General features: G+C 48.3%; 7 protein-coding genes across 7 annotated transcripts; 5 read left to right on the top strand and 2 right to left on the bottom strand.

Moving 5' to 3' along the window:
* Nucleotides 1-8,536: 8,536 nt before the first annotated feature.
* FIESC28_02912 (uncharacterized protein) lies at nucleotides 8,537-9,040 on the top strand (the record flags this gene model as incomplete). The annotated part of the gene is made up of 1 exon (XM_031157061.1): nucleotides 8,537-9,040. One exon carries the CDS (start codon nucleotides 8,537-8,539, stop codon nucleotides 9,038-9,040), a length of 504 nt encoding a protein of 167 aa, XP_031019013.1.
* Nucleotides 9,041-9,483: 443 nt separating this feature from the next.
* FIESC28_02911 (uncharacterized protein) lies at nucleotides 9,484-10,776 on the bottom strand (the record flags this gene model as incomplete). The annotated part of the gene is made up of 1 exon (XM_031157060.1): nucleotides 9,484-10,776. One exon carries the CDS (start codon nucleotides 10,774-10,776, stop codon nucleotides 9,484-9,486), a length of 1,293 nt encoding a protein of 430 aa, XP_031019012.1.
* Nucleotides 10,777-11,219: 443 nt separating this feature from the next.
* On the bottom strand, nucleotides 11,220-12,916 carry FIESC28_02910 (uncharacterized protein; the record flags this gene model as incomplete). Its single annotated transcript, XM_031157059.1, has 5 exons — nucleotides 11,220-11,555; nucleotides 11,604-11,870; nucleotides 11,923-12,483; nucleotides 12,536-12,737; nucleotides 12,795-12,916. 5 exons carry the CDS (start codon nucleotides 12,914-12,916, stop codon nucleotides 11,220-11,222), a joined length of 1,488 nt encoding a protein of 495 aa, XP_031019011.1.
* A 753-nt stretch (nucleotides 12,917-13,669) lies between these two features.
* On the top strand, nucleotides 13,670-14,074 carry FIESC28_02909 (uncharacterized protein; the record flags this gene model as incomplete). Its single annotated transcript, XM_031157058.1, has 1 exon — nucleotides 13,670-14,074. One exon carries the CDS (start codon nucleotides 13,670-13,672, stop codon nucleotides 14,072-14,074), a length of 405 nt encoding a protein of 134 aa, XP_031019010.1.
* Nucleotides 14,075-15,846: 1,772 nt separating this feature from the next.
* Nucleotides 15,847-16,254, top strand: FIESC28_02908 (uncharacterized protein; the record flags this gene model as incomplete). Its single annotated transcript, XM_031157057.1, has 1 exon — nucleotides 15,847-16,254. The coding sequence occupies one exon, from the start codon at nucleotides 15,847-15,849 to the stop codon at nucleotides 16,252-16,254; it is 408 nt and encodes a 135-aa protein (XP_031019009.1).
* A 4,804-nt stretch (nucleotides 16,255-21,058) lies between these two features.
* On the top strand, nucleotides 21,059-23,476 carry FIESC28_02907 (uncharacterized protein; the record flags this gene model as incomplete). Its single annotated transcript, XM_031157056.1, has 2 exons — nucleotides 21,059-21,317; nucleotides 21,375-23,476. The coding sequence occupies 2 exons, from the start codon at nucleotides 21,059-21,061 to the stop codon at nucleotides 23,474-23,476; spliced, it is 2,361 nt and encodes a 786-aa protein (XP_031019008.1).
* Nucleotides 23,477-25,391: 1,915 nt separating this feature from the next.
* FIESC28_02906 (uncharacterized protein) lies at nucleotides 25,392-26,042 on the top strand (the record flags this gene model as incomplete). The annotated part of the gene is made up of 2 exons (XM_031157055.1): nucleotides 25,392-25,641; nucleotides 25,696-26,042. 2 exons carry the CDS (start codon nucleotides 25,392-25,394, stop codon nucleotides 26,040-26,042), a joined length of 597 nt encoding a protein of 198 aa, XP_031019007.1.
* Nucleotides 26,043-26,294: the final 252 nt, after the last annotated feature.

Raw genomic sequence — 26,294 nt, 5'->3', positions numbered from 1 at the left:
CTCTGGAGCCTTGAAAAAAAGAGACCTGGTCCGGGGGGGTGTGCGGTTGCTGGTATCCTGGTCTGGTCTGGTGGGGTGTATGTGGTAGAGAGAGTGGTGGTGTCTGTCGTTCAATACGGTACGGTACAGATAACGGTACGGTAGCACGGCAAGGTCAAGGTGGCTGATGGCTTAGTCTGGTCGGTTGCAGAAGAGAGCTGGAGCTGGGAGCTGGGAACTTCCGAGGTCTATGGGCCGGACAGTTCTAGAGCGTTGTCGTCGGGTCGTTGACTGTTTTTAATATCCGTTGAGCCGATGGAAATGTCTGGATGGTGCAGAGGTAGGTTCTGGATTGAAGCAGTAGAATTGGGGGCTAACACGACCTTCTTATCAAAATATATCTAGTGAAATCGAAAACTCATCGAAAACTGATTGATACTCAGTTCATACTACTGGTCATGCAACATCCACTAGGTAGTGAATGAGAAACAGGGCATCGCACGTCTCAGTTCAGTGTGTGTGTGCGATACAGTACGCTACGTAAGTTACATTAGTGCTTTGCTTCTCAGCAATGCTAGCACTAGATCGACGATGTGCCATTTTTTGGCACCACCACCGAGTGTGTGTCTGTCTGTCCCTTTGCTAGACGGCGTTTGTTGATAGAGTAAGGATCGGCGACATCTCAGCCAGGCAAGGGCCCAGGACATGCCAAGCACGCGAAACGGAACACACCGCACAAAAAAACAAAAACTGTCGTACTGTAGGCAGACAAGACGGCACGGCATATGCCAGTGCAGTTGAGTTGGTCACTATAAGACAGTGGTATCTGTAGGCGGGCGTTGAATGTCTCTGAGGGAATTGTCCAAGCAACCCGTCGTAACTTTCCATGGGCTTGGCAACACATCTGTACGTGCTGCAGCCTGCAGTTGCATTTGCAGCAGCTTCAATTCAAAACGGAGAGGGACTCTTCTAGGGGGTGTGAGAGTGTACTGGACTGGGCTCTGCTGGGCTGGGCAGGACTGGCCCGATGCAACGTCAGTCCTTTGGGCCAGGCGAAGCCCGTAAGACTCCATCTTGATCCCCAGTTTTGGGCCGTCTCTCCGTTACCCCCGTTCGATTGGGTTTTTTCCTGCTCGCTTCCGTTTTCTATCTCTCCGTTTATGCGATCAACCGGGGGTTTTGTTTACACACACACATTGTGCTGTGAGACAGTCCTTTGTGTGTTTTGGCTTGTGATTTTACGTAGCAAGCATCATATTGATGTTCTGGTGAGAGCATCATGCTGGCAGATACAGATAACATAACTGATAACTGAGAGGCTTCTGATACTGTGACTATGTTTATCCTATCCCCTGCAACGCCCGTGATCATGATGGCTGTTCCCAATTCGTCGTCAGGGAGGCTGGCTGAAGCCATCTGCCTGTCTCGGACATTGCGCTGTAATATCTGACGGGAGAAGCCTCTCTCTGCTGACGACGACGAACGGGGGGCACAGCGTACAAAGTTACAAATTACAGTACAGGTGTCACGTTGATAACAGTACAGTAATACGCTGCGGTACAAGCCAGCCAGCGCTGTAGTAACGAAAAAGCAAAACTTTATTCTTGTGTTTGTTGTCAACTGTGCTGTTGCCCAGGGCTCCCTCCCGAGGCGGGCGTTTAACGGGGAGATCCCTTGCTCTCCGAAGCTTTTTTCTTCTAGCCTGTACAAATTAGATTGCAGAATAAAGCAAAAGTCCGTGTAAAAAGACCCTGTATCACTGCACTGTCGTTTCCCGTGGCTTGAGCCAATTTGATGAGTTGTCCTGTGTGTTGCTCTAGCAAAGTGAGTCAAACTCTACGGAGTCCGGGGACTGTCAATTAGGAGCCCGTCGTCCGCCTCACGCTTTATTGCTTGTAAGTTGGGATTCACCGTTAAAACAAACCCCGGAATCAGATCAGCCAGCTCAGCCCAGCCAGGTTCATGGGCACAGGGGGTCAAAGGTCAAACGTTAATCGGATTTTACGGTACGGTACTAGCACACTAAACCTGAGCGGGCTGCTTATACGCGCCCGTAAAAACAGGTGCCTGATTGTAGTATCAAAAGTGCATGAGTCTTTGTAAGAGCGAGAGCGAGGGAATGGACTTTTCGGCTTTTACGGCATGGGACTTTAGATCCATCCCATCCCATCCCATCCCATGATTGATAATGGCGCGCGCCGAGAAGCCGCGCAACAAATTACTCTGTTGAGAATTGATTCCATTATGAGCCATCTTATCTGTCACATTTTGGAAACAAAGAAAGAAAAGGCGTTCGCGTCTGGCGGTGGTAGCGGCAGGCAAAAGAAACAAAACAATGGTGCATCTGCAGTCTGCACGAGTTGATTGATTAATTAATTAATTAATCCTCTGTACATAAGAAAAAAAAGAGCGGATCCGTTGATGCGGAGTTTTGAGCCTCAAGCGGGTTTCACGCATATGGCGCCAACAGAAGCAGCTTCAACCAACGGACCAACATTGAAGATTCTCAGCTTTCTGGCGGTGATAGATGCCAAGAACTGTAAATTGAGCAAATTTGCTCGTATGGGAACTCGCTTCAAGCGCCATTGGACAATTGTCACTTACAAGCCTCAATGCCAATGCTACGCCATCAAGAACAACAAACCCCCATATCCCAGCATGTCCGTGGTGAAAGGAGGCTGAGCAAGTCGATCCAAAAACATCCACAGTGATTACTACCACGTTCTAGACGAAGCTGAGCCTGACACTAGAATACCCGACAATTCGGATCATTTTTTTGTTCTTTGCAGATACATAATTGCGACGCTGGTCTTACGCCTGTGCTGTGCAGGATCCCCAATATTATCTGGATGAATTGCCCATTATTCAACGAACAATGGAAGAGAACAGAGAACATATGGACCCTTAATTTTTTGAAAGGTCTGACCGACGAACATGAGCGAAGACCCTGTCCCTGCATTGATGAGCCTGAACCGTTGGATTGGGCTCTGAGCGACAAGAGCTAGAGACTACTAGCGTCAAGGACGGAAATAGAGCAGAAGCAATGGCTTGTTACAAATGTAAAATGTTACAAAGAGTTATACAGACCGCAAACAAAAACAAACGGTCAAGAATTTTCTCGCATGGATTCTCTTTGTTGTCTGTTTCATTGTATGGGACACGTTGAGGAAGTATTGAATTGCTGGCTTCGGTGTCACTGTCTTCTCTGCCGCTGTACAGGGTGCCCTGTCCCGTGAGTCACAACCGCTGAGAGACCTACCTAGAGACTCTGACATGTGGTAAGACCAGACAGACTTCAGTATAAGCATACCCCTTAACGGAGAGTCACTAAACGGAGTTACTAAAACGGAAAACCCTCTGGACATTCCGTTCCGGCGTTTTGAAAGTTGACAGCGAAACGGGGCTAGTTCAATCGGGGACTCCTTTGATGACACACCCAATTTCCGATCTTCAGGGCCCAAAGACAAGAGTCTTGGTCGCACCACAAGCTTAGGGATCGGGAGTTGATCAGAGAAAAAAGGAACAAGCTTCCTTTGAAGTCCAGTCTCATGATCAATTGGCCATTAGGGGAGCTGCTCCGGATCTACTCCGTCAATATGGAGAAATCTGGTCGATTCGATCCGTTAGTATCTTGACTTTCAACTTCTATCACTGTGCTGTAATGTTGTATGATGTTTTTGTTTGGATATCGCATCATGCTGAACGCGTGGCCCTGGGACAACACCTCTATTCTCACCTGCATGGCTCGGCATACCGTGGCCTCTTTCTTACTCCTGACAGCTGAGACGTGCAAAAGCAAGACAAGACAATAAAAGCTATGGTATAAAGTTTAGAGCATCGCATGGGTATAGCCCTGTCGGTGCAGGGCAGAGCACGAGTATCTCGATGTCGTTCACGGGACGGAGTTTACGGATTGGTCCTCAAACGAAACAAGTGCTTTGCCAAGACCATTAAAAGGGTGTCAAAGCTATCACGACCCGGCCGAGTCGTCCGTTAGGCTGTGTTTCTCGCTCGGTACAGTAGCATCCGGCATTGCATTTGACAAGACACGGCATGAGATGAGGTTAGAAATGGCGTCGGCATCGGAGCATAGGTATCGGCATCGCGAAAAGCTTCGGGGTGGATGGTTTGATTATGATTTCGTTTATTGAGGGGGAGCCGCGCCATGAAACCCGGAGCAACTCCGTTTCTGTTCTATCTAGGGTAGATCATACTCTACAATGTCTTGATACAGTACGGATGCTTGCTCCTTCTCGTACAAACCCTGCAGCTCATCATGATCCCTCAAAAGTCAAATGTTGATCGATTGACATGGCATGATAGGCAGAACAGGGATGAGCTCTCCTTTCGATCGTAAGAGCTTATCGTCGTCCGGTGAGTGAGTCTACGCATCGACAACGACGGGTCTCTACATCATATTATAAATGCAGCTGTCAATCAAAACATTGCAAACCGTTGAACAATGATGCAACACTGCAAGCTAACGGATGTCTATCCGTTCCGTGACTCATTTACTGTCAAGCACTTGACGTCGATAGTTACGCAGCTCCCACGTGGAAATTTGGAACTCTTCGATGGCCAGAACCTGTCTTTGACAAAGGATCAGCCAGTGATGAACTCTAGAACATGATCGGCGGATGTCCGTGACGGGAAGCGCTTATCATATATCCGTAACCATAAACTCATAGTGTCGATTGACGGACCTCCGCGTCTATCATTGTCGATTGTCTATCAATCAAGATAAAATTCGCCTCTCAGACGGACACGATGTTACCGATGCGCAGGATTAACATGTGGGGTTTTACGTTCACATCTCATCGAAACACAAAACATGACATTAGTCAGGTTCAAAGAAAGAGAGATTGGCGATCACTGGGTGTGGGATTGTAAAAAGGGAAAAGACAACACATTCGTGGGATTTTTGTTCCTTTACTCGTCAGCCTGTTTGATCTCCGTTACGGCAGAATTAAGCATCGAGATGGGATGCAAGTTTTAATTAGAAGCTAGGTATGTTGTGCTGTAGATTAATTAGTGATCAATCTCACTACATCGAGATGCGACGGAGGGTTTTTTATTTTAATCAACTACAGACGACACCAAGTTTCTCCGTTCATGCCTTGTGAAACCGTTTTAAACTGGGACTGAGAGTTAGTCAAGGGGTAAAAAAGGGAGAGAAACACACAGCAGAGATGGAGGTTCAGACTAAAAGACATAAAACGGCCGCCAATTGATAGCTGTGACTGATTGACAATGACATTGGGGGATTAACATGAGATGGGATGGGAGATGGATGCGACAATCCACAATTACCCATGGGATGGATGGAAAAATACCATGTGCACACCCACGTCTGTACATCAATATCATACCGTATTGTACTGTCTAGACTATAGCCGTTACATACCGTATTTAAGTCTCTCATCTCTATCACGACGAAAAGAATGGATATTCATCAAAATCAAACTACTGTGGCTAAAAAAGACCCTTTGCCCTCTTGTCGCAGATCGATCTGGAACACCTTTTCTCATAGCCTGGCCCTTCAAGTCAAGTGATGGGAGCCACATCGAGATGAACGCCACCCGGCCGAGATCCTCCCCCCAACCTTCGATTGCCGTCCGTTATGTCTCTGCGCCGGAAGAGCCCCTGTTGGACCAATTAAATATCGCCACTGGCTGACGGTCCAGGTTTAAACTGTACTGTATCGAGATGCCAATGCCAATGGTCAATCCCTCAAATTCTCGATGATCCACATGGTCGAAAAGATTCAAGATGGCCATTGCTTGACGGTACGCGTACTGGAAAACCTCATCAGTCATGTAAGGGATCGAGACACAGTCTATTCTCATCGGAGGATTTTCCCACTAATTGTCAATCTTCGCGCCGCGGCATTCTTACTTCCACCATGGCGTTTTCTTGCAGTAACGTTATTCACTTGCTAGTCTCCCCGGACGGAAACGACGGCTTGGACCTTTTATTAATTCTTCTATTTTCTTTGTCAGACGACCACCACTCTTTTGCTTGGCAATCCCAATCCCGTTATGTTCTTACTGTGCTGAGTCTAATGCTTACTGATCTTTTCCCTTCCCTTTCATTTCCGCCCTGGTGAGGAACCAAAGCCGCAGAGGCGGAGTTCTAGACCGTCCTCCTCTTGGCAGGGTCCCTTATTTTTTAATTTTTAGGGGAGAGGGGGTGGACACTTTGATCGACCCGCTTGGACATCTAGATGAGACGAGCAGACGTGTGTTTTGCATACGATGGATGAGGTGCTTCGCTTTCGTGTTACATACCGTCTACGTCTAATCTTTGCTGCTTACGACAATTAATTACCGAGCACGAGCACGAAACAGATGTTGCATTGCAGTATGAGGGAAATTAATCACTAGATAAGACTCAACTCAAACCACTCGGGGCTTCCATCGTGAGACGTAGAAACCTTCCAGAACATACCGAGTTTATGCGCTCGGATCTCAATTTGGACATAACATCTTGCGCGAAACAGGGTCCGGTGATCTCAGGGCTGAAGCTGGCCTGAAGGGAGAAGAACATTTATGGAGCGAGTAAGCTTTTTGTTTACTTGTAAATTAAGGGTCCTTTCATCCTCCTTTTCAGCCTCCTTCCCACTAATTTAGTTCGTAAGGGGTCCTTTTGAAGAGCTTTGTCAGACCTGGAATGTAAGCTGTCTATTCATAGCTAGTAAAGAAGAACATGTACTGTATTACAGAGCACTAAAAAGCTTCCTCTTTCAAGGGTCCAATGGTCAAAGCTCGGCCAAATTGGATCTGTTCTGTTTCTGTCCAACGTCCGTGTCTTGTTTGGGTTGCTGCTTGATGCATTGTAACTGAGCACTATGCACCTGATTCCTTTTGATTCGGGTGCATTCTGAGACAAGGACATGCCTCAAGACACGATATCTCTCTCTTTGAGTAAGCGGGCTTATCCTCGCGTGATGAATGTCCCTCAGACACTTGATCAGTTATTCCATCAGTGACTTCCCTCAGATCATGGCAGCCCCCGGTAATGCCGGTACGTAGAATATGCTTGGCGCACCTGAGTTTCATTTTCCGCGTACCTGAGCACAGGCTTCCGTACGACTTCATTCCCTTTCAAACCACGATACCTGCCTGGACTCTTGTGCAGGATCAACCAGACTCCTGTCGCCGGCCCAATACGCCTCCGGAAAAAGATCGTTGTCAATAGCTTGAGACATGATACAACGTTACTCAAATTAAGGCCCTGCCGAATCCCGGCTGTTCCTGGCTAATTCGAGAGACTATCGCCATAACGCCAACGTGCTATACCTATTTCCCGTGAGGCCTTCTCCGTTTTTGCCTTGGCCACCCAATGACAATGAGCAGACCACACGGAAACTTCCATGCCAGACCTCATTGGCGTGTTACTGTCCCTTGTAGGAAACTGCTCGGAAATACCCATGATCACCACGACACAACGGTCTAGACCGCGCGGAGCCAAGAGCTGTTGTGGCTCAGGGCACGAGGACACGCAAACCCACGGTCTAGAACGGGCTGTGGCGCTGGTTCGGATGTTGCGGGAAGTGCCATCAACGGTGTTCTGTCTAAACTCAATTTAACTGTTCAACTTTATTTGACTCAGAGCGGGCCGTTTGTGAAGCCCGCCTGTACATACGCGCAAGGGGAGGAGGGTGAGATTGAGCATGAGGGAGGCTTTGTTCGAGGTTGGGTTAGGTTGCGTTGTTTGTAATTTGGCAGTCACACGAGTTAGGCCTGGGCTTGGCTTGGCTGGGCACTGTTTCTACCCCGAATGATGTTCTGCCTAGGTGATTGGGGCTGTAGCGAATGTAAATGACTGATTGTTGCGTTGAGGATAGGCCTTGTGACCTAAAATCGTCTAGGGTATGTGTTTCGAAGCTGTTGTGGCTGGGGTGATTGGTTGTGATGGGTGATGTTGTCTTTTGCACGCCCTTGAACCGTTTGTTACGATGCTCAATCTGGGTTGTTTGGTTGCAGTGACTCTCGGTGACAGTTGGGCTGTAATTTGAATCAGTTATCGTGAGGGTAAGCGCTTGGTGTTTGTTCGTCCGAAGCTTAGGAGCATGCAACAGGCAAGCTCTTGGCAAACCTCCTTCGGTGATGAAACACAACTGGACGGCACAATCTGATTGGATTTATGAGTAGAGCTGCAACAGCAGATTCAACATGTCCATCCATTACAGGCGCTTATACCATACAGCAAACTGGCTGTCATTGTAGTTTGAGGGTTGGGTGTTGATGCTGTCTGATCTGTACTTGACTCTCGACTACCCTACACATTCCCAAACAGTGAACTCCCCACATCTTCAGTGCATTACAAACAAGACAATCTGCTTGTCCTTTTGCAAGATGTACCACATTATCAGCTTGTTAATTCTCGAAGTGATTTTGGCAGTGAATCTCCTATCGCTTAAATAGTCGCCACAGCGCTTGTGAAAGTCTCTTACTGGTCGGCCTCCCGCAGCTGGCGGATGACGTGTAAAGTGGAGGTATTCACTCCATCTCACTTCAACACCGACATTCATACATACAACATCAACACAAACAAAATGGCCAAAGAGTTCGAGCTGATAGACAACGTGCTATCCATCGCATCAACCATGGACGGAGCAGCCACCCCAACCCATTCAACCCTGACCGAAACACTCTCAGATCACATCGAGTCAGTCCCCTACCCCGGCGCTGACTTTATCATCCGTCTCCGCGACACCAACAAATACATCACCCTCGTCGGCGGTAATCTCGAACTTACCGAGGGTCTGAATCCCAAGGGTGGTTATCACTGGGAATGTATTGAAAAGGATAGATGGCTGGGTTTCCGCAACTGTGTGTCTGGGACTATCATTGGGCATAACGATCGGAAGAAATTCCATGCTCAGGCAAGCAAGCATCAGTCTTATGAGTTCTTTACGCTGCGACCGAGTCCCCAGGGTGGTTATGAGCTTTTGACCAAGCACAATTATGAGTTGTGGAGTATGGCTGTTGGGGAGGATGGGAAGACGCTGGTTGAGATCAAGGAACAAGGTGCTCTGTGGGACTTTTTGAAAGTTTGATGATCTTGTTTGGGTTGGATCGTTCGGCCATGCCATTCTTCTGTATTTGAGGGATATTGCCATGGTAGCTGTATGACTTGAGGCTTGCGTTTCGTCATGCTATGGGATTTGCAGCTGTCAGCACACGGGCGTAAGAGAAATGCCCAATAGGTATTTTGAGACAAATACGAGACTACCATCGAGACCTTTCTTACTTGGGTTATCAAGACGTACTGAGAGATGATACATAGATGATAATATTAAGTGAAGTCTTGATTCCTGGTCTAGTACTGACTTGTGCAGTTGCACTCTCGCTGCTCTACACCGTCTCTGAAAAGACCAACTCTTCAGTAACAGCCATATGGCCAAGAAACCTAATCTCTTCCTGACATTACCTGAATTTCAGTCGCTAAAACCCTAAGAGATGAAGTAGTCTATCCACTTTATGTCAATTTAGACCAACATTAGGCTAGGCACTCTCTAATCGAAGCCTCCTGCATCCCAGCATATAACTCAAACTCCTTCTTAACAAGACATCCAAGGCTCTTCTCAAAAGAATCCTGATCAGCACCCACACCGTGACTCATGCCACCATCGTCTCCCAGGTTCGAATGGAAAATGCCAGCCGCACTAACAGGTAGAAAATCTTCATACGTGATAGGTTCGACCTTTACAGCTCCAGAGCTGACAAGAGCTTCAATATCGTTTCCTTCAACGCTGGAGATGGGCTTGTATGTAAAGTATGCCAGCTTCTCTTTTCGAAGAGTCTCCATATCATCGGGAAATCTTTCAAAGATCCTGGCTAGATGCTTCTCTTTTGACTCATTTCCCGCGCTTCCTCTCCACTCATTGATGAGATCGTCATATAACTGTCGTCCTTTAGGTGTCAAAGCCATTCCACGCTGTTCAATCTCTCCAAATCTTGCTTTATGGCTTCCTCCAGTTTCTTCGCCTTCTGAAAAGGCAATGGCTTCATCAATAGCTAAGAAACTCGTCTGGCGGAGTAAAATCGGACATGCTCGTGGTGGTGGTCCTTCAATGGCGTCTTTTGCTTGCAGTCCATATCGCAGCATACGAATCTGGGCGGTTTCGATATCTAGCACACGAGGTGTAAGATGGTTGATGTGAGGGCCCTTGAAGCAGACAACATCTGCGATGAGGGGATGTGCTTTTCGGAGGGCTTTGTAGGTTTTTAAGTCGACTGTTGAGGTCTTGTGCCAGCGGAATGTCTCTAAAGCTTCTTTTATGAATTCTTCTGCTGTGCTTTCTGAGAAAGATTCTTGTGATTCAAAGAGCTCGATTAACTCGATGCATCGAGATGTGAAGATCTGACGCTTGCTCAGAATCTCAGCAGCTTTTAATCGAAGATCCTCATCCTCAATAAGTTCCAATCTCAACAAGGAAGTAAACACCCGGAAGGGATTATAAGCGAGTGCTTCTTGCGTCAAAGGGCGAAAGCAGGTAGCATGCACCGGAAGACTGGCAACGGTGAGATCATAGTAGCCGACGGGGTGCATTCCCATGACTGAGAACAGACGTCGCATCATGGATAGTTCTTCAGGTGTTCCGAGCCTGATGGCACCGTGTCTCTCTACCTCAATGCGAGGTTCTATTTGCTGGTTGTTTTTGTGGTTGATGTCTGATACGAGCTTAAGGAGGGTGCCGTACTGAGGGACTTCGCGACGGTACATGCTCGATAAGGCAGACGCGAACATGGCCCTGATGGCGTCTGGGCTGACTGAGGTTGTTGCAGTCATGTTGACGATCTTACTAGTAGAATGTGATGATAATCTGAAAGAAAAAAGAAATAAAATAAAGCAAGTATTATTTGATATACTGGGCAGATGTCTTATCGCTCAACAAGATACGAGTATCTTATCCTTTATACCTATCTACGATGTCGGTATCTCTTGGTATCTGACGCCCTTTTCTATGTAATCCAACCCACTTACAAGGGCCACAGCGAATCAAGTTACACCATCTTGTAAATTAAGCGGAGATGGAATGATAGCGTTGACAGAAACAAGTCCGTTATCTGGGGATGTGGGACCAGAAACAAGGTCACGGGGCAGCCGGTCCCGACGATACGGGAAACAGAACCCGAGCGTCGGCAAAGGATTTATGAGACTCGGCAAGTGTTGTATAAAGCCGAGACTGGCCATCATGTTTAACTCATTGGTATCATATCTTCAAAATACATCTATAGCTCAAAACCCAAGTTGACGTGGATGGCCTTGGACTGCGTGTACGCATCTAGAGCGTACTGTCCCAGCTCACGACCAATACCCGATGACTTGTATCCTCCGAAGGGAATGCCAAAGTGGGAGTCTCCAGAGGAGTTAATCCAGACCATACCGGCCTGAAGCTTGCGAGCGACCTTGTGTGCTCGAGACACCTTTTCTGTGAAGAGAGCGGCGGCAAGACCATACGAGGTGTCGTTGGCCTTGCGGATGGCCTCCTCGTCAGTGGAGAACTTGGCGATGGAAACGACAGGACCGAAGATCTCTTCCTTCATGATCTTCATGTCTTCGGTGGTCTGTTCGGGTTAGTATGCTTGCTGTGCAATTGGGGTTTGGGCACTTACGTCGGCGAAGACAGTGGGCTGGAGGAAGTATCCCTTGTCGCCGTACTTGCTACCTCCGTAGAGAAGCTTAGCACCGGACTTGCGGCCCTCTTCGATGTAGGAGAGGACGCGCTCGTGTTGCGTCTTGGAGACCTGGGGGCCTTGGACGGTTGACTCGTCGAAGGGAGAGCCGAGCTTGTCGTTCTCTTTTGTGACTTCGACGAACTTCTCGAGGAACTTGTCGTAGATATCCTCGTGGACGTAAATTCTTGAGGTAGATGTGCAGACCTATTGACAAGATTAGTGACTGAATACAGGGAATATGGATGATGGATCTCACCTCTCCCTTGTTATCCATGATACCAAAGTGGCACCACTTAACAGCCTGCTCAAGCTCTGCATCGGCGAAGACAATAGAGGGACTCTTACCACCACACTCAAGCGTGATGTTCTTCAAGTTATTCGCAGCATCCTTCATAATAGCCCGACCAGTGTTAGTACTGCCAGTAAACGCAACCTTGTCAATGTCCATATGTCCAGCAATAGCCTTTCCAGTGGAAGGACCAAGACCAGGCAGAACATTAACGACACCAGCAGGAAGGCCAGCCTCCTTGATAAGGTTGCCAAAGTATAGCGCAGACAGAGGAGTCTGCTCGGCGGGCTTGAGGATGACCGTGTTACCGCAGGCCAGAGCGGGCGCGACCTTCCAGGCGAGCATCATGAAGGGGAAGTTCCAGGGGATGATCTGGCCGCAGACTCCGAGAGGTTCTTGGAGGACGTATGCGAGCTTGGCGGGGGAGGTTTCGATGGTCTTGCCGCTGATCTTGTCGGCGGCGCCGGCGTAGTAGCGGAAGACATTGTAGGACTCGTCGAGATCGCCAGCGAGACAAGCGCTGAAGGGCTAGAGACATAGTTAGTAAGGCAGTCAATTGAAGTCGAGTAAAGTTGCTTACCTTGCCGTTGTCGAAGGCGTCGATGGCGGCGATGAGCTCACGGTCACGATCAATAAGCTCAGCGAGTTTGTAAAGGAACGCGCCTCGCTCGACGGCTGCGATCTCGGACCACTCGCCCTCAAAAGCCTTGCGCGCAGCTTGAACAGCCTTGTCGACGTCTTCTTTTGAAGCGCCCTTGAGCTTGATGACTTCTTCTTCGGTGCTGATGTTTTATGAGTGTTTGTTCTGCAGTGAGCTCTGCGGGGGGTGGGGTGCTTACTGAGGGTTTGTTACGACAAACTCATCGCCTGTAGCTGCGACAAACTCGTTGTTGATGAAAAGACCAGTGGGTTGGTCATACTTCTTGCCATTGGGCAATGAGATTTGTGTAGTTGAAGCCATTGTAAAGATTATGTGAAGGGCAGAAGGTTAGAGAATTGGAGTGTAAGCAGTCTGACGAGTTGGGGGCATCATCTTTATATGAGTGCGACACTCCAGAAGCCGGGTTTCCTCGGCGCATCAAAATGAAGCAAACAATTAAACTCCAATCAATTACCAAAATTGTAAGCTTCTATCATGAGACCGCTATGAGTTACCATAAACGGTGTAAGTAGACGAAATGTTCAAGATTGGCAAGTTTCTCGGCCAGGGCATGAGGGGAACTTTGAACCCCACGATTGCGGGGGATATCGCGACCATTCTTGTTTGGGCAACTTTTTGGACCGCTACCAACCCATAGTTTCTATCAAAGCCACGCTTTGGCCTTATCTCATGCTTGATTGGGGAATGTTTCTGGGCAAATGTTTTGCGGGGAAGGTTATGAGTATCAGGTACCGTCTTTTCAGCTTGCTGGATTAGGAATGTTGGCTGACCACTCGGTGCCGTAGTCCAAACATGATGACACTGGGCTCATCTTTGGGTTCATGATAGCCAGAGCTTCATGATTGTTGGATGCGCCAAGATTCTAAAGGGTTATTGTGTGTGTCATGCTGTGCAGTACGTGCAGTACATAAGAGGCGAGGTTGCCTCTTATGAGTATCCATACTACCAACAAAGTCCACCAGTTCGTCAAAACATCTTATCTCTTCCGTAAGACCTCTCTTCCTCCATCCTAACAACACTCATCTAAACAAATCTCTAGTCCAAACCATCACAATGTCTCACCTCACATACTACAACTACGAAGGCGTCGGCAAGACCAACAACAAAGAATACTCCTACTCCCAAGCCGTCCGCATCGGCAACACCATCAAGTGCTCCGGCCAAGGCGGCTGGGACGACCAAGGCAACATCGACAAGGAAGATCTCAAAGGCCAAATTGACCTTGCTTTCAAGAACGTCGAGAAGAACCTCAAGGACGCTGGCGCAAGAGGCTGGGCTGATGTTCACTCTGTCAGGAGCTACCACATCTCGCTCTCTGGCTCTTTTGACTTGATGGTTGAGGCTTTCCGTAAGTGGATGCCTGATCATCAGCCTACGTGGACGTGTGTTGGTGTTACTGAGTTGGGTATTCCTGGTATGATTGTTGAGATTGAGGTGGAGGCCAATATTGCGCAATAAAGCGATTGATAGGATAATAAAGCGTTCTTTTGTTCCATGAATCTCAGCATACATTTTCCCTACTTTTACAATCTAATCTCTGGTGTGTCATGAGCCATGCTATGAATAAAGTCAGTTTCTGCCCTCATGTGATAGCATCTATTTAAATTTCGAGATTAGTTTCCAAAGGTATACCATGACGAAACAGCACGTTGATGAAATCATGTTTCTCATGGAGAACAAGTATACTGAGGCGCCTCACGGTCCTGTGTGATGACCAGAAGAATAAGCTCGAAGATCTTGAAGTAAGCGAAATTAACTTGCTGTAAGTCTCAACAGGATTCGAATGCAATACTGGTCTACATCTCAGGAGGAGATCCATAAGGCAACCTGCAAAGGAAAAGACGTCACTTGTGAGACCATAGATTCTGGACCTGATGCTAGTAAGGTTGCTGTCATATTGGTGAGAAGAAGAAGCCAAAGACACTCAGCTGACCGCCAAGAATATAAGAGGCGACATAACTCCTTGAAGCCATGTCAGGTAGTTTAGACTACTATTTAGGCGACTTTGCCTCAGCGTCCTATGTCTTAGAGGACAATCTCTTTTGCCTAGTAGTCTTTAGACGATTTCTCCAACCCTCTGCATCTTTATCCTGACTCCAAGGTCATCAGAGCTGCCCATCTCTTCCCTTACGCCCAGGGAATGTTTATGGATGATATCTTTGGCAAAGGTTCTACCGGCTGTTGAGAAAGTGAAAGGAATTTTGAGACAATGAAGGCATCAGATGGATAATGGAAGCTGGAAAGAACCACCTGAACCGGCGCGATCATCTAAATATCAATCGGAAGATACACTCGTCTCGGAAGGTGTGCAACCGTTTCAATAAGCACGAAAGTGAAACGGATAGTTCAGTTAGCCGGTCTAGGAATCACATCTCCACTGAGGCATATAAACTAGCAGTCAATATCATTTCAACCTTGCACAAAATTGCTTTTCAACTCAAGAGATCCGTCCATCCCCGAGGGTAGAAGCACACTACATATACATCTGAATTAATGTAGATCGTGGTTCAAATCAACCAAGTGGATTCCGAACGTATCAAATATTTCTCGGTCTCTCCCCCCAGACGATAGATAAGCATAATGTGAATGTCGTTTCCCGTCCTTCAAGATCTCGGTGGATACCTGAATGGAATCATTCTGAAAACACTAGCTCGAAAACCATCTAGCCGCGCACAGAGCCATCGCCAAAACATATTTATAGGTAGAAATATGGAAATCTATAATCCAGCCGCATCCGAGCTCGGAGATGTGATACGATCGTCGTCCAATATGCGTAGCTCAAATCCGAGGTCAGTCAGCCTTGGCGTTTGGAATCAGCTTTGGTGCATGAGGTTGCCAGAAAAGCTGGCAATCAAGAGTCTAAACGACGAAATTACTTAGCCACTTTATCGTGATGTAGACAAAGCGTTTAGTCTGATTTATTTTGGCGCGTCTAAGCTTTAGGGGACAATTCTTCTGTCACTCAGATGTTGGCGGCTGAAGAGGCTTGGCGCCCCCTCACCTAAATGGCCAAGATGGTGTTGAACGCTGAATGAACCTCTTTTTGGCATCTGGGCTTATTCAGCTCAGGCTTACTGTGTTGGACACGTCGCAATGATTGAAACTGTCTTGGATTAGAATCTGATGTATAAATAGGTATCTTCCCGTCTTCTTGAGTGTAAGAGTAAGCATCTTAACTCTATCACGACTTCAAACAAGCGACACACACCACAACACTACACCTAAGCATCATGGCCTTCACATACGTAACCCCCCCCTCTGAGTTCCTCCAATTCCTCACCAATGCAAACCACTACTCTCAAGCCGTCGACCTCGGCAATGGCTTCGTTAAAATCTCCGGCCAAGGTGGCTTCAACGATAAGGGCGAAATGCCATCCGAGGTGAAAGATGAAGTTGAACAGGCTGTGCAAAATGTTGAGCTCATGCTCAAGGCAGCGGGGCTGCGCGGATGGGAGGACGTTTACTATGTTCGACACTATCATCTTGATATTGATGTCACGTTGCCACTTGTGACGGAGGCCATGAAGAAACGAATTCCTGATAATCGACCGGGGTCTGTCGCCACTGGGGTTCCGAGATTGGCTTTGCCGAGTATGAGGTTTGAGATTGAGGTTGATGCTAAGAAGCATACTGCATGAGGTGTTCTGGGAGAAGGCAGCGTTTAGTGGAGGAAAGTGCAGGCTGGAAAATTCATGAGTCTATTAAATAATTATGAGGGTAGCGAGTGAGTCTATACCGAAGACTGTAGGTTAGATTTAAACAAATTAATGGTGAATTTTGACCACGACAAGGTTGGAATTGACAATTTCTTCAAAAATTGAAATCTTGACCCTTCAAATGCGACTTTCCCGCGTGCAAGACAAATCTATCAAGGAAAATGAACACTTGCAACAACACATCGAGAGTATCCATAAATGCAAAAAAGCTTTCACATATGGCTTGCCGGAGTATGAATAGGCTTTTGTAGAGAAACGCGACTTGAGACGACATATCAGAGCTAAGCAAGATCTTAATGTCCCACAAGAATCACTTTGAGCTTCCAGCAGAAGCTGGGATGGTGAATGCTATGGGTTCGGGATGAAAGCCTCAATCAGAAAATGACTGAAAGTTCTGTGTTCTTAAATCTTTAGGGACCCAGGAAGCAAGGGAAATCTGATTCTGTTATCAAGAGAGTTCGTCCTTCGTCTGGTGACTCTGTTAATACCCAGTCCTTATCGAGAGTGATGTTGATAGAGACAGTAATGTTGGCGATGTGACCTCGCAACATGAACCAGTCCAGACTCCTGATGAACCACACCTGATAACGCAATGACTAGAATAAGGGGCAAGGATCAGGAAGATTGGCTTGAAGAAGCGCCCACTACCACTGGCTTTGGAGAACCGAAACCCATAATCGGCGATCCAGTAAGCACAATGATATTGGTAAATCTACCAGACATCTTGTCATTAATGCAGACTACCAGCCTTTTGGCTAGGGGATTTTCACTCATCAGGATCAACTGAAGTCACTGAATTATTGCCAAGAATTAGTCATCCCCAGGATGCTGAACTCTAGTAGCTCTCATGAAAATACTCATTTCGCGAGATAAGTGGTATCTCCTGAGACGCACTCATGCTATGCAAAATTAGGGCAGTAACATCATGATAAATCCCACTCAACTCACTACAAATATGAGGAAGTCTTGGTTACGTACTGGTAGTAAAGGAGAACGTGGCTTCTGTGCCAGTCCTTCACATGTGAGCCTGTTTAAAGCTCTAAGGCGACGTTGATTTGGGAAAAGTAAGTGCTGACTCTACATCGGCTACTTCCCAAGAAACATGCAGGAAATGCCAAGGGAAAGCATGCCGCATTACCGAGACAGGTGTGATGCCCAGCCGGCAGAATAATCGATAGTGCTCGCGTGCATACGTTGGCACAGAGTGAACATGGCTCGGGGAAGGGTGGCGAGCGGGATATGGGAGTGTCAACGTGGGATGCTTGGCAGGAGACCAGGCTGGAATCAAATGAGAGTAGTGGGAAACCGACCTTTGGTCAGAAATCCTGGGATCGGATGGTGACATGTCTAGACCGAGAGGGTTATGCATACTCCCCGATACTACACAGACCCATGCAACCCGACAACAAGGATAGCTTAGATTTCGCCCTTAAGACGAAGAGGGAGGGAAGGGGCCTGGTGGCGTCTTTTAGCCATAACTTGGCGATGAGATTCGGAAATCATCGCTTTGTACCATGGATCGACTTCAAAGTGCAAACTCGTGATGAAATTGTCGCACATTCGCAAACACAATGGCAAATGGCACCACTGAAAACCAATAACGAAAGTGTCAGGTTAGCGGTGTCTCCCTGGTCTAGATGAACTAGGTCATAGTCCTTTTCTAACAGAGACCAACACTTCATGATACCAAGCATGGGTTCCCGGTGAAGGCGCTTTGAGGCGTTTTCTGACGTGGGGGCCAAGCCGGATGGCTTTCTGGATATTCACTCTCCCGAGCGGGATTGATAACGTTGTCTTGGCTGCATATTAACTTCTGGATCAAGACATCTGCCCAGTCTGGACCGTCGGTGCTCGTCCGAGGGTCCGCGGCTGGGATATGATATTAGCATCAGGTATAATGGGGTTATGTAGCCTTGTAAAGAGGAGACTGTCAGGGTAGTAACCTGGTTATCCGCGGGATGAAGAGGAGCGATGTCGGGCTGAGACAACACCTAACCAATACCTGTGATTCTATCGCGTAAAAGTCGTTGGAATTAAGAGCTCGGGGAGATGATCTGCTATCCGAGTACACTTTGGGGCGAGTAACGCGGTCATTCCTCGGTTCAGATTGGTGGATCATCCCCCTTTGTTTCTCGGTATAATTAGAGTAATGTTGAAACTTTGACGGGGGGCCAATATCAGGGATCGTTGGGTCAAATTGGCGTCGATTGCACCATGCGTGGCCGTGAATTGTGAACACAATCTTTCAGCTACAGTTTACCAGACCCGGAAGATCGGCATATTAGCCCCAAAGCTGTCACATTTGGCGTTCTGATTTAATTGAGTCTAGAATTGGCGAGTTCAGCCCTGACAAACTATCGACTGTCTCAGTATGAATGCATGGGAAGCTACAAGGGTGGGCAGTAGTCTCACGGGGAGCTGAAGCTATTGACGAATAGATGGATAGATGTGCCAACTCGCATGCCTGAAGGGGTCCATGTTGCCGAGAATCGGCTGTATGTAAGTCTAATCTCAACTCAAAGTTAAGTGCATGAACAGGGAAGTCAAGTTATTCAGGTATAGCGGCGTGGGATTCTGGACCATCGGCCAGGCCATAGGACGTGCACCGGAAACGCAATTGTAAACGAAAATGAGCATTAATGTGTCCATCGTGAGATTGAGTCTAATGTGTTCTTATTGGGTTTGAGGTCCCTTGAGGCTGGAGACGTTGATAAACGGTAGCGCATGTGGTCCAGGATGTTCTGAGGGGAAAGTGGGGCCGAAGTGGGAGGAACGGGGAGTTGGTAGATGGGTCTTGATGAGGCCATCATGATGAATTCATTGTCTGTTGCAGAGATTTAACAGGGAAGTACTTTGCCTTGATAACATGTTCTTTCAATTAATTAGATGTTATCGTGGTAGCCATCAGAAAAGGGATACCGTGTTTATTTGAGCTTTACTCGTATTGCGACCTCTGGATTTCCGTATGTCCAGTCCATTTCATCTCCCCGAGAAAAAAGAAGCATGCATGGAACAAAAGCTCCAGGGCGGCATCGGCAGTAAAAAAACTCTCAACTCCCCGAAGTCCCCTGTAGCAACTGAAGGATCTTGATCTGTGCCCTCACCCATTTTTAATACCAATCTGTCAGCAACGCTACACAATAAAAAAGAATTACAGCGTGTTCATTCGATTCATCTCCTCTTTCTACCATGTAATATGCGTTCATTGACCATTTCTAAGCCAATTGATGATCTCACTCCAGCATCAAAGCTCCGCGCCTTCACATCAAAGCTTTGCCTTCGCTAAGCCACAACGGGTATGGCGCTATCAGCCCGCAGAGCAATCCAAGGTTGCAATTGGCTTTAGATCGATGGCGCAATCGCAGTCGATATCGTCGTGAGTCGATCTAACAGGGATTTTCACTCTTTCCAAACCTTGAATCCCATAATCTGCAAACCTTTGCGCAACAGCCAGACGTTGTATTCTTGTCGCCCAAGTTCATGAAGTGACTCTCTCAATATTCAGTCAATTCTCTAGACTCCAGACCCTTATATACCCCGCAATAAAGAATCTTCATTCTTGCGGAGACGACACGAATGTTGGTGGAGACCTTTGGCGGAGCTGTTTTGGGATAGCGACAATGACATGCTCAGATCCTGGTCAGCACGCAATGGTTCTAATGGGGCCCGCGCAGGCACACCAGCTTCTGTAGCTGCAGCGCCAGCAGCTTTTGCCGCCGCCAAAACTCCAACTCCCCACGCTTTTTCGACCAGGGCAGCTTGACGCGGGAAGCAGAGCTCTGGGCGTGAGAAAGGACAATGACCGAGACATACGAGCAGCCCCGAGGAGACACATGAACTGGCCCATGCAGAATCTGGTACAGGACAGAACACACACTTTTTTGCTTTTGGAGGTGACCAGAGATTGGTGCGCGTTGATCCTGGTACGCCTGGTCATTAACGTGCTGTGATGGGTGTACCCATAGCACAACTCCCCGTCAGAAGATGCGATTGTCGCACCCAAGGGCTGAAGGGTACAGTAATCAATCAATGGCATGGCCTAGGATGGGATGGCATGGCAGACTGGGATGACCCACCTCGGCTTAACCAGGTAGATCACCGTTATTCAGTCGCCAGTCCAGTCCAGCTCACTCAGCAATTGACGTGACTTTATCCTCATTCGGGTCGCCCTTGAACGAAATCTTAATTTATACCCCATCTCTCTCGCCTTCTGCCTCTTGTTTCCTCGTCCCATCATCCCCTCAACTCGACTGGGAACTCAACCGGACTTTACGTCGCATCCGTTCTTCAATCCTTCCACAAAACCGGGTCGACAACGAACTCCCCATAAGATCGATTCGATCTGCTCGGTTTTTACCTCAACTTTACTCCGTACCAAGCATTGAGTCGTCATACCTCCCTCGACTACTTGCCCCAACTAGGAGAAAGTCCTGCTAGCGCTGCAGCATACCCCGACGCACCGAGCGACAGTCCGAACGACGGTCCGCTATCGCCTGCATTTCGCATTTCAAAGCCCGCCAAAATACCCCGTTTCCAGTGGCCGACCACTCTCTACGACTCAAATACCCACGTTGATCATCCTTTTTGATCTCCCCGTTCTTGCATACAGTCTTCCCAACTCCCCTTCTCCTCTTCATCCATTCTTATTTTATCTCTGTCTTCGTCTTCAATTTTTATTTCGAGCGTTGTCCTTTTTTCCTCCCACACAGTCACATACACCACAAACATGTCGCAACAACCCAAGAACTCGGCCAAGACGGCCTTGGAAAAGTTCATCGGCGCCGATCACACAGAACCTGAAGAGAGAGCGCCTTCAATTACGAATGCCGACCTATACATCGAGGAGGAGCCTACCGTTGGAGAGTTTCTCAGAGAAATCACTCCTTCTGTTCATCAAGTTGGCGAATACTTTTACAACCTGTTCCCTTTTCTATCATGGGTTGGCAAATACAATTGGATTTGGTTTCTTGGTGACATGGTTGCTGGTAAGTAACTCCCCGTGCCGTTACATGGGGTATCTGCTGACACACAACTCCCCGCAGGTATCACTGTTGGTGCTGTTGTGGTTCCCCAATCCATGGCATATGCCCAGCTGGCCCAGCTTCCCGTCGAATACGGTCTGTACTCATCATTTATGGGTGTCTTGATCTACTGGTTCTTTGCTACATCCAAGGATATCACCATTGGTCCCGTCGCTGTCATGTCTCAAGTCACGGGTAACATTGTTCTGCACGCTGCAGATGCAATCCCTGATGTTCCTGGTCATGTGGTCGCTTCTGCCCTGGCTGTTGTCGTCGGTGGTATCGTCACCTTCCTCGGTCTCGCTCGACTTGGCTGGCTCGTCGAGTTCATCCCTCTGCCTTCAATCTGCGCTTTCATGACCGGTTCCGCTGTCAACATTCTCGCTGGCCAAGTCCCCAAGCTCATGGGCATCAAGGGTGTCAACACACGTCAGCCCACCTACATGGTGATCATTGACACCCTCAAGAACCTGGGTGGTACCAAGCTCGACGCCGCCATTGGTCTCTCAACTCTGGTCATGCTCTACTCCATCCGCATTTTCTGTGGCACTATGGCCAAGAAGCAGCCTCATCGCGCCAAACTGTACTTCTTCATCTCCACCCTCCGAACCGCCTTTGTCATCCTGCTCTACGTTGGTATCAGTGCTGGAATTAACATCAAGCATCGCGACAACCCCCGCATCAGCATTGTCGGCGACGTTCCCAGTGGCTTCACTCATGCTGCTGTCCCCGAGATCAACGGTTCCATCATCAGCGCCTTCGCCTCCGAGTTGCCCGCTGCTGTCATCGTCGTCCTGATTGAGCATATCTCTATTTCCAAGTCCTTCGGCCGTGTTAACAACTACGTTATCGATCCTTCTCAGGAGCTCGTCGCCATCGGTGTTAGCAACCTTCTCGGTCCCTTCCTGGGTGCCTACCCCGCCACTGGATCATTCTCTCGTACCGCTATCAAGTCCAAGGCTGGTGTTCGCACTCCCTTCGCCGGTGTCATTACTGCCGTTGTCGTCCTGCTTGCTCTTTACGCCTTGACTTCCGTCTTCTTTTACATTCCCAATGCTGGTCTTGCTGGTGTCATCATCCATGCCGTCGGAGATGTCATTACTCCTCCCAAGGTCGTCTACCAATTCTGGCGCGTCTCTCCCATTGAGGTCATCATCTTCTTCGCCGGCGTCCTCGTCACCATATTCAGCTCTATCGAGAACGGTATCTACACCACAATCGCCATGTCCGCTGCTGTTGTTGTGTTCCGTCTCTTCAAGGCTCGCGGTCGCTTCCTCGGCGTCGTCCGCGTCCGAACCATGAAGGCCAACGTTAGCGACGGTACTGCTAGTCCCGGCTCAATTGATGAGGGTGAAAGTTCTCTTCGCGCTGGCTTCCTTCCTCTTGACCACGGCAACGGTGCCAACCCCAAGGTCGTCGTTCGCACTCCTTACCCCGGTGTCTTCATCTACCGATTCGCTGAAGGCTTCAACTACCCCAACGCTTCTCACTACCTCAACCAGCTTACCGAGACCATCTTTGCCGAATGCCGACGAACCAACCCTGCCCTCCTGGGCAAGCTTGGAGACCGACCTTGGAACGACCGCGAACCCCGTCACATCAAGCAAGTCGAGAACGATGAGCGACCCATTCTCAAGGCTATTATCCTCGACTTTTCCAGTGTCAACAACGTCGATGTTACATCTATCCAGGCCCTGATTGATGTCCGCAACCAACTCGACAAGTTCGCTGCCCCCGAGGTCGTCGACTGGCACTTTGCCAACATTGAGAACCGATGGACGAAGCGTGCTCTGGCTGCTGCTGGCTTTGGCTTCCGTACTCCCCGCGCCGGAAATGACTCCGCCGGTCACTGGAAGGCCATCTTCTCCATTGCCGACCTCGGTGGTGATGATAGCGCCGCTACTGCCGCCGCTATCGACGAGAAGGCCAAAAACACACCCATGCGCCAGGACATCGAAGCCGTGGAGGACTCCATCAACAGCGCATCATCCGAGAAGCTACCAAGAGACCCCACCAGCACCCGCCTCGTCGCTGTCGGTGGTCTCAACCGACCATACTTCCACCTCGATCTTCAAGAAGCTGTCGACGCGGCTGTGTCCGCCGCCGAGCTCAAGCAGCACTAAAAAGTGTTATGATATTTTAATATTTAGGCATTGGCGTTTTCTGGGAGTTCATTTTATGTCACATTTGTTTTGGAGAAGTTTATGATCGGCCAGCTGGGCGATACTCATGTCTATACCCGATTTAGTTTGATGGTTTACATTGGTGGATGGAGATTTAGGGCCCTGCTGTAGGCGGTGGCATATAAATGACAATGATGACTTTTACTTCAAATACTTTGCTCTTTATTCGTGATTGTGTACATGAAGGTCTGCAATGCTTCGCACGTCTCACCCATAGGAAGAACCGGCCGCTAAGAGCCTAAGAGACGAAATGATGTGGGAACCTTATGATATCTTAGAGTAGCTTTTAGGAAACCTTGTTTTTATTTAGCGCCCTAAGCCTTAGACGATGATCTTCCCCTTATTCCCCGATACCTAACGGATGTGAATCTGCTGCTGGCATGAGTAGATGGCTCCATTAATACAGATGGTTCACTAGAACTTGATGCTTGATACCAGTAGTGCCTTGGGTAGATACCAAGCCCAGCCGCGCCGCCCCTGTTCTTCTTCTTTTTGTTCTTAGCGCCCTCTGTCCTTCTTCTCGGCGCCTCTTCCCGTTTTTGTTCCTGTTCTCCTTCTTGCCCTTCTTGTTCTTCATTTTCCTGGCAACCCCGGAAGGGGTTGTTGGGGAAGGCGTTGGAGTTACACTTTCACCAAAACCCCATCCAAAGTTACCAAGAAGGCTAACTCGATGCCTATGCTGTCCAGGGTTGGCTCTAGTACTGAGTTGGTCGCTGATCCGGGAAGGACCACTCTCCTCCACGATGGTCATCATGCCGGCTAAAATGATTAGTCGTCGGGCCCAGAAGGGAGTAGAATCAGCTCACGACCATTTCGGCAGTCACACGAGAGGTGGTTGTACTTCCCACAATCACATTTCGGACGCTTGTTCTTCTGGCCTTATGTTTCGAGGCAGTCTCATTCGACGCAGGGAGAACCCCACCTGGTTTGAAGTTAGTAAACAGGTATTGATATGCAGTTTCGGATGAAAGATATGTGGCAGTGGGTGACGCGGGTGGGTAACAGAAGAATTGTCCTCTAAGGCTTAGGATATCAGAATAAAGCAGCCTAAATGCTAGTCTAATATAGCATAAAATAACTAAATTCATTTCGTCCCTTAGGCCTTCGGGGATGATTCTTCCGTTTGACGGAGAGGTCAAGTATTTGAGTCGATCGATACGTACCGCATAGATGGGAAGCTATGAACCACAAGTTAGCTTCTGAAAATAATCATAATATCGTGACATGTACTTACAGTTGAAGTCATGAAGGAAAGAAAAAAGAAATAAAGATGGTATGGTATTTTATCTACAAAGGTTAGCAGTTGAAAACAATTGTAGTATTGTGACACGCACTCCTAAACGCTGCCGCTATGCTTGAGCGTGTACTTTGGCTTGCATCGCAAGAGTATCATAGCTTTCCATGATCTCGCCAGCCTGTCAACATACGACTGCCAAAAGGAAGGGTCACTGTTACAAAGGTAACAGTGACTTCGGGCTATCAGGCATTGTCGAAGCAAAAGGAAGATCGCGAAATTGGTTGGCAGGGATGAGAAGGAAGAGATTTTCCTTGAGGAAGGAAAGTCGAGAAAAGAGAGAGGGAGAAGAAGAGAAGGAGAAAGAGGGGCTCAGCGCGAAGAGGTGCGCGCAGGTGGCGGTTCGCAGCTGCCAGTTGGTGACGGCTGGCAGGCAGTGACAAATAGGCAGGTATCTTTGCCCTTTCCTCAGATACCATAAAGTGACCAAATTATGTCATCTCTTAGGCCTATCCTTTTAGACTACTTCTTTTGATACCCTGAGGCCCCTTCGTACACAAAACAACATACTAGACAGTATAACGTTTCCATCGCCTCACCACCGCCTCACCATCACTCATCATGACACAGAACATCGACGTCCTCGAGTTCAGAAAGGCCTTCAATAGAACCTTGAAGCGAACTGTGGACGGAACACACGGAACACACTGGCCGCACATGTGCTTCCTGCAGAACAGACCTCCGAGGTATGGGTATGAAGATCTGCCTTGCATATACCCAGCTTGCACAAAGAAAGATAAAGACCATTGGGGCATTCAATACTGCGTCAGCATCCGCCCGCCAATGTTTGGCAGTGACATACACAAACCAAGTAGGTCATTCAGTCATGCCTCATCCTTTCACCGTTACCAACTAACCAATGCAGATCTATTCCACCTTAAATGTTTCGGCCTGGTCGCCGACCTTTCCTACCTCCCGCATCTTCATCGACTTTGGCCACTGAATCATTTGACATGGCAGCGGGCAGATATGTCACTCAAGAAAAACAACATCAGACAGTTCCTTCAACCAGCTGCTCAGCGTCTGTTACAGGATTTCAAGGGGACGTACTACGATTGGTGTGCGGAACAGGCGGGAGTGCCACGCAAACCCGAAGGCCCGAGTCATCCTGATGATGTTGCTCTTAAGCGCGAAGAGTCTTTCAGCGATCGATTGCCCAAAAATCCACAAAGACCGCGAGACTTCGAACTGATGGACGTCATGCTGGAATAGGCTCTTCAGCAGGTGAGCTCAAATCCATCATAGCATCGCAAGTACTAACCCAAGTGACTAGGACCAGAAGTATGTAGACAGGGCTGACGAACATTTAAACGGCCTCCTATACGGCGACGTCGACTGGCGCTGGTTTTTTCAAGACAACTTTGCCCACTGGACGACTGTCAATATCAATTTCGACCCCGAGAAGCCATTGCCGGAGGAAATGGAAAGATTGGTCACTCTCAGCCCTATTAGACTACTTGATAT

Source organism: Fusarium coffeatum (genome assembly GCF_003316985.1).
Source record: "Fusarium coffeatum strain FIESC_28 chromosome Unknown BRIP53273_contig_61, whole genome shotgun sequence".
In the NCBI taxonomy this organism is placed as follows: Eukaryota; Fungi; Ascomycota; class Sordariomycetes; order Hypocreales; family Nectriaceae; genus Fusarium; species Fusarium coffeatum.
Note: the sequence above shows the minus strand (reverse complement) of the source record. Positions and strands in the feature narration are given on the sequence as shown.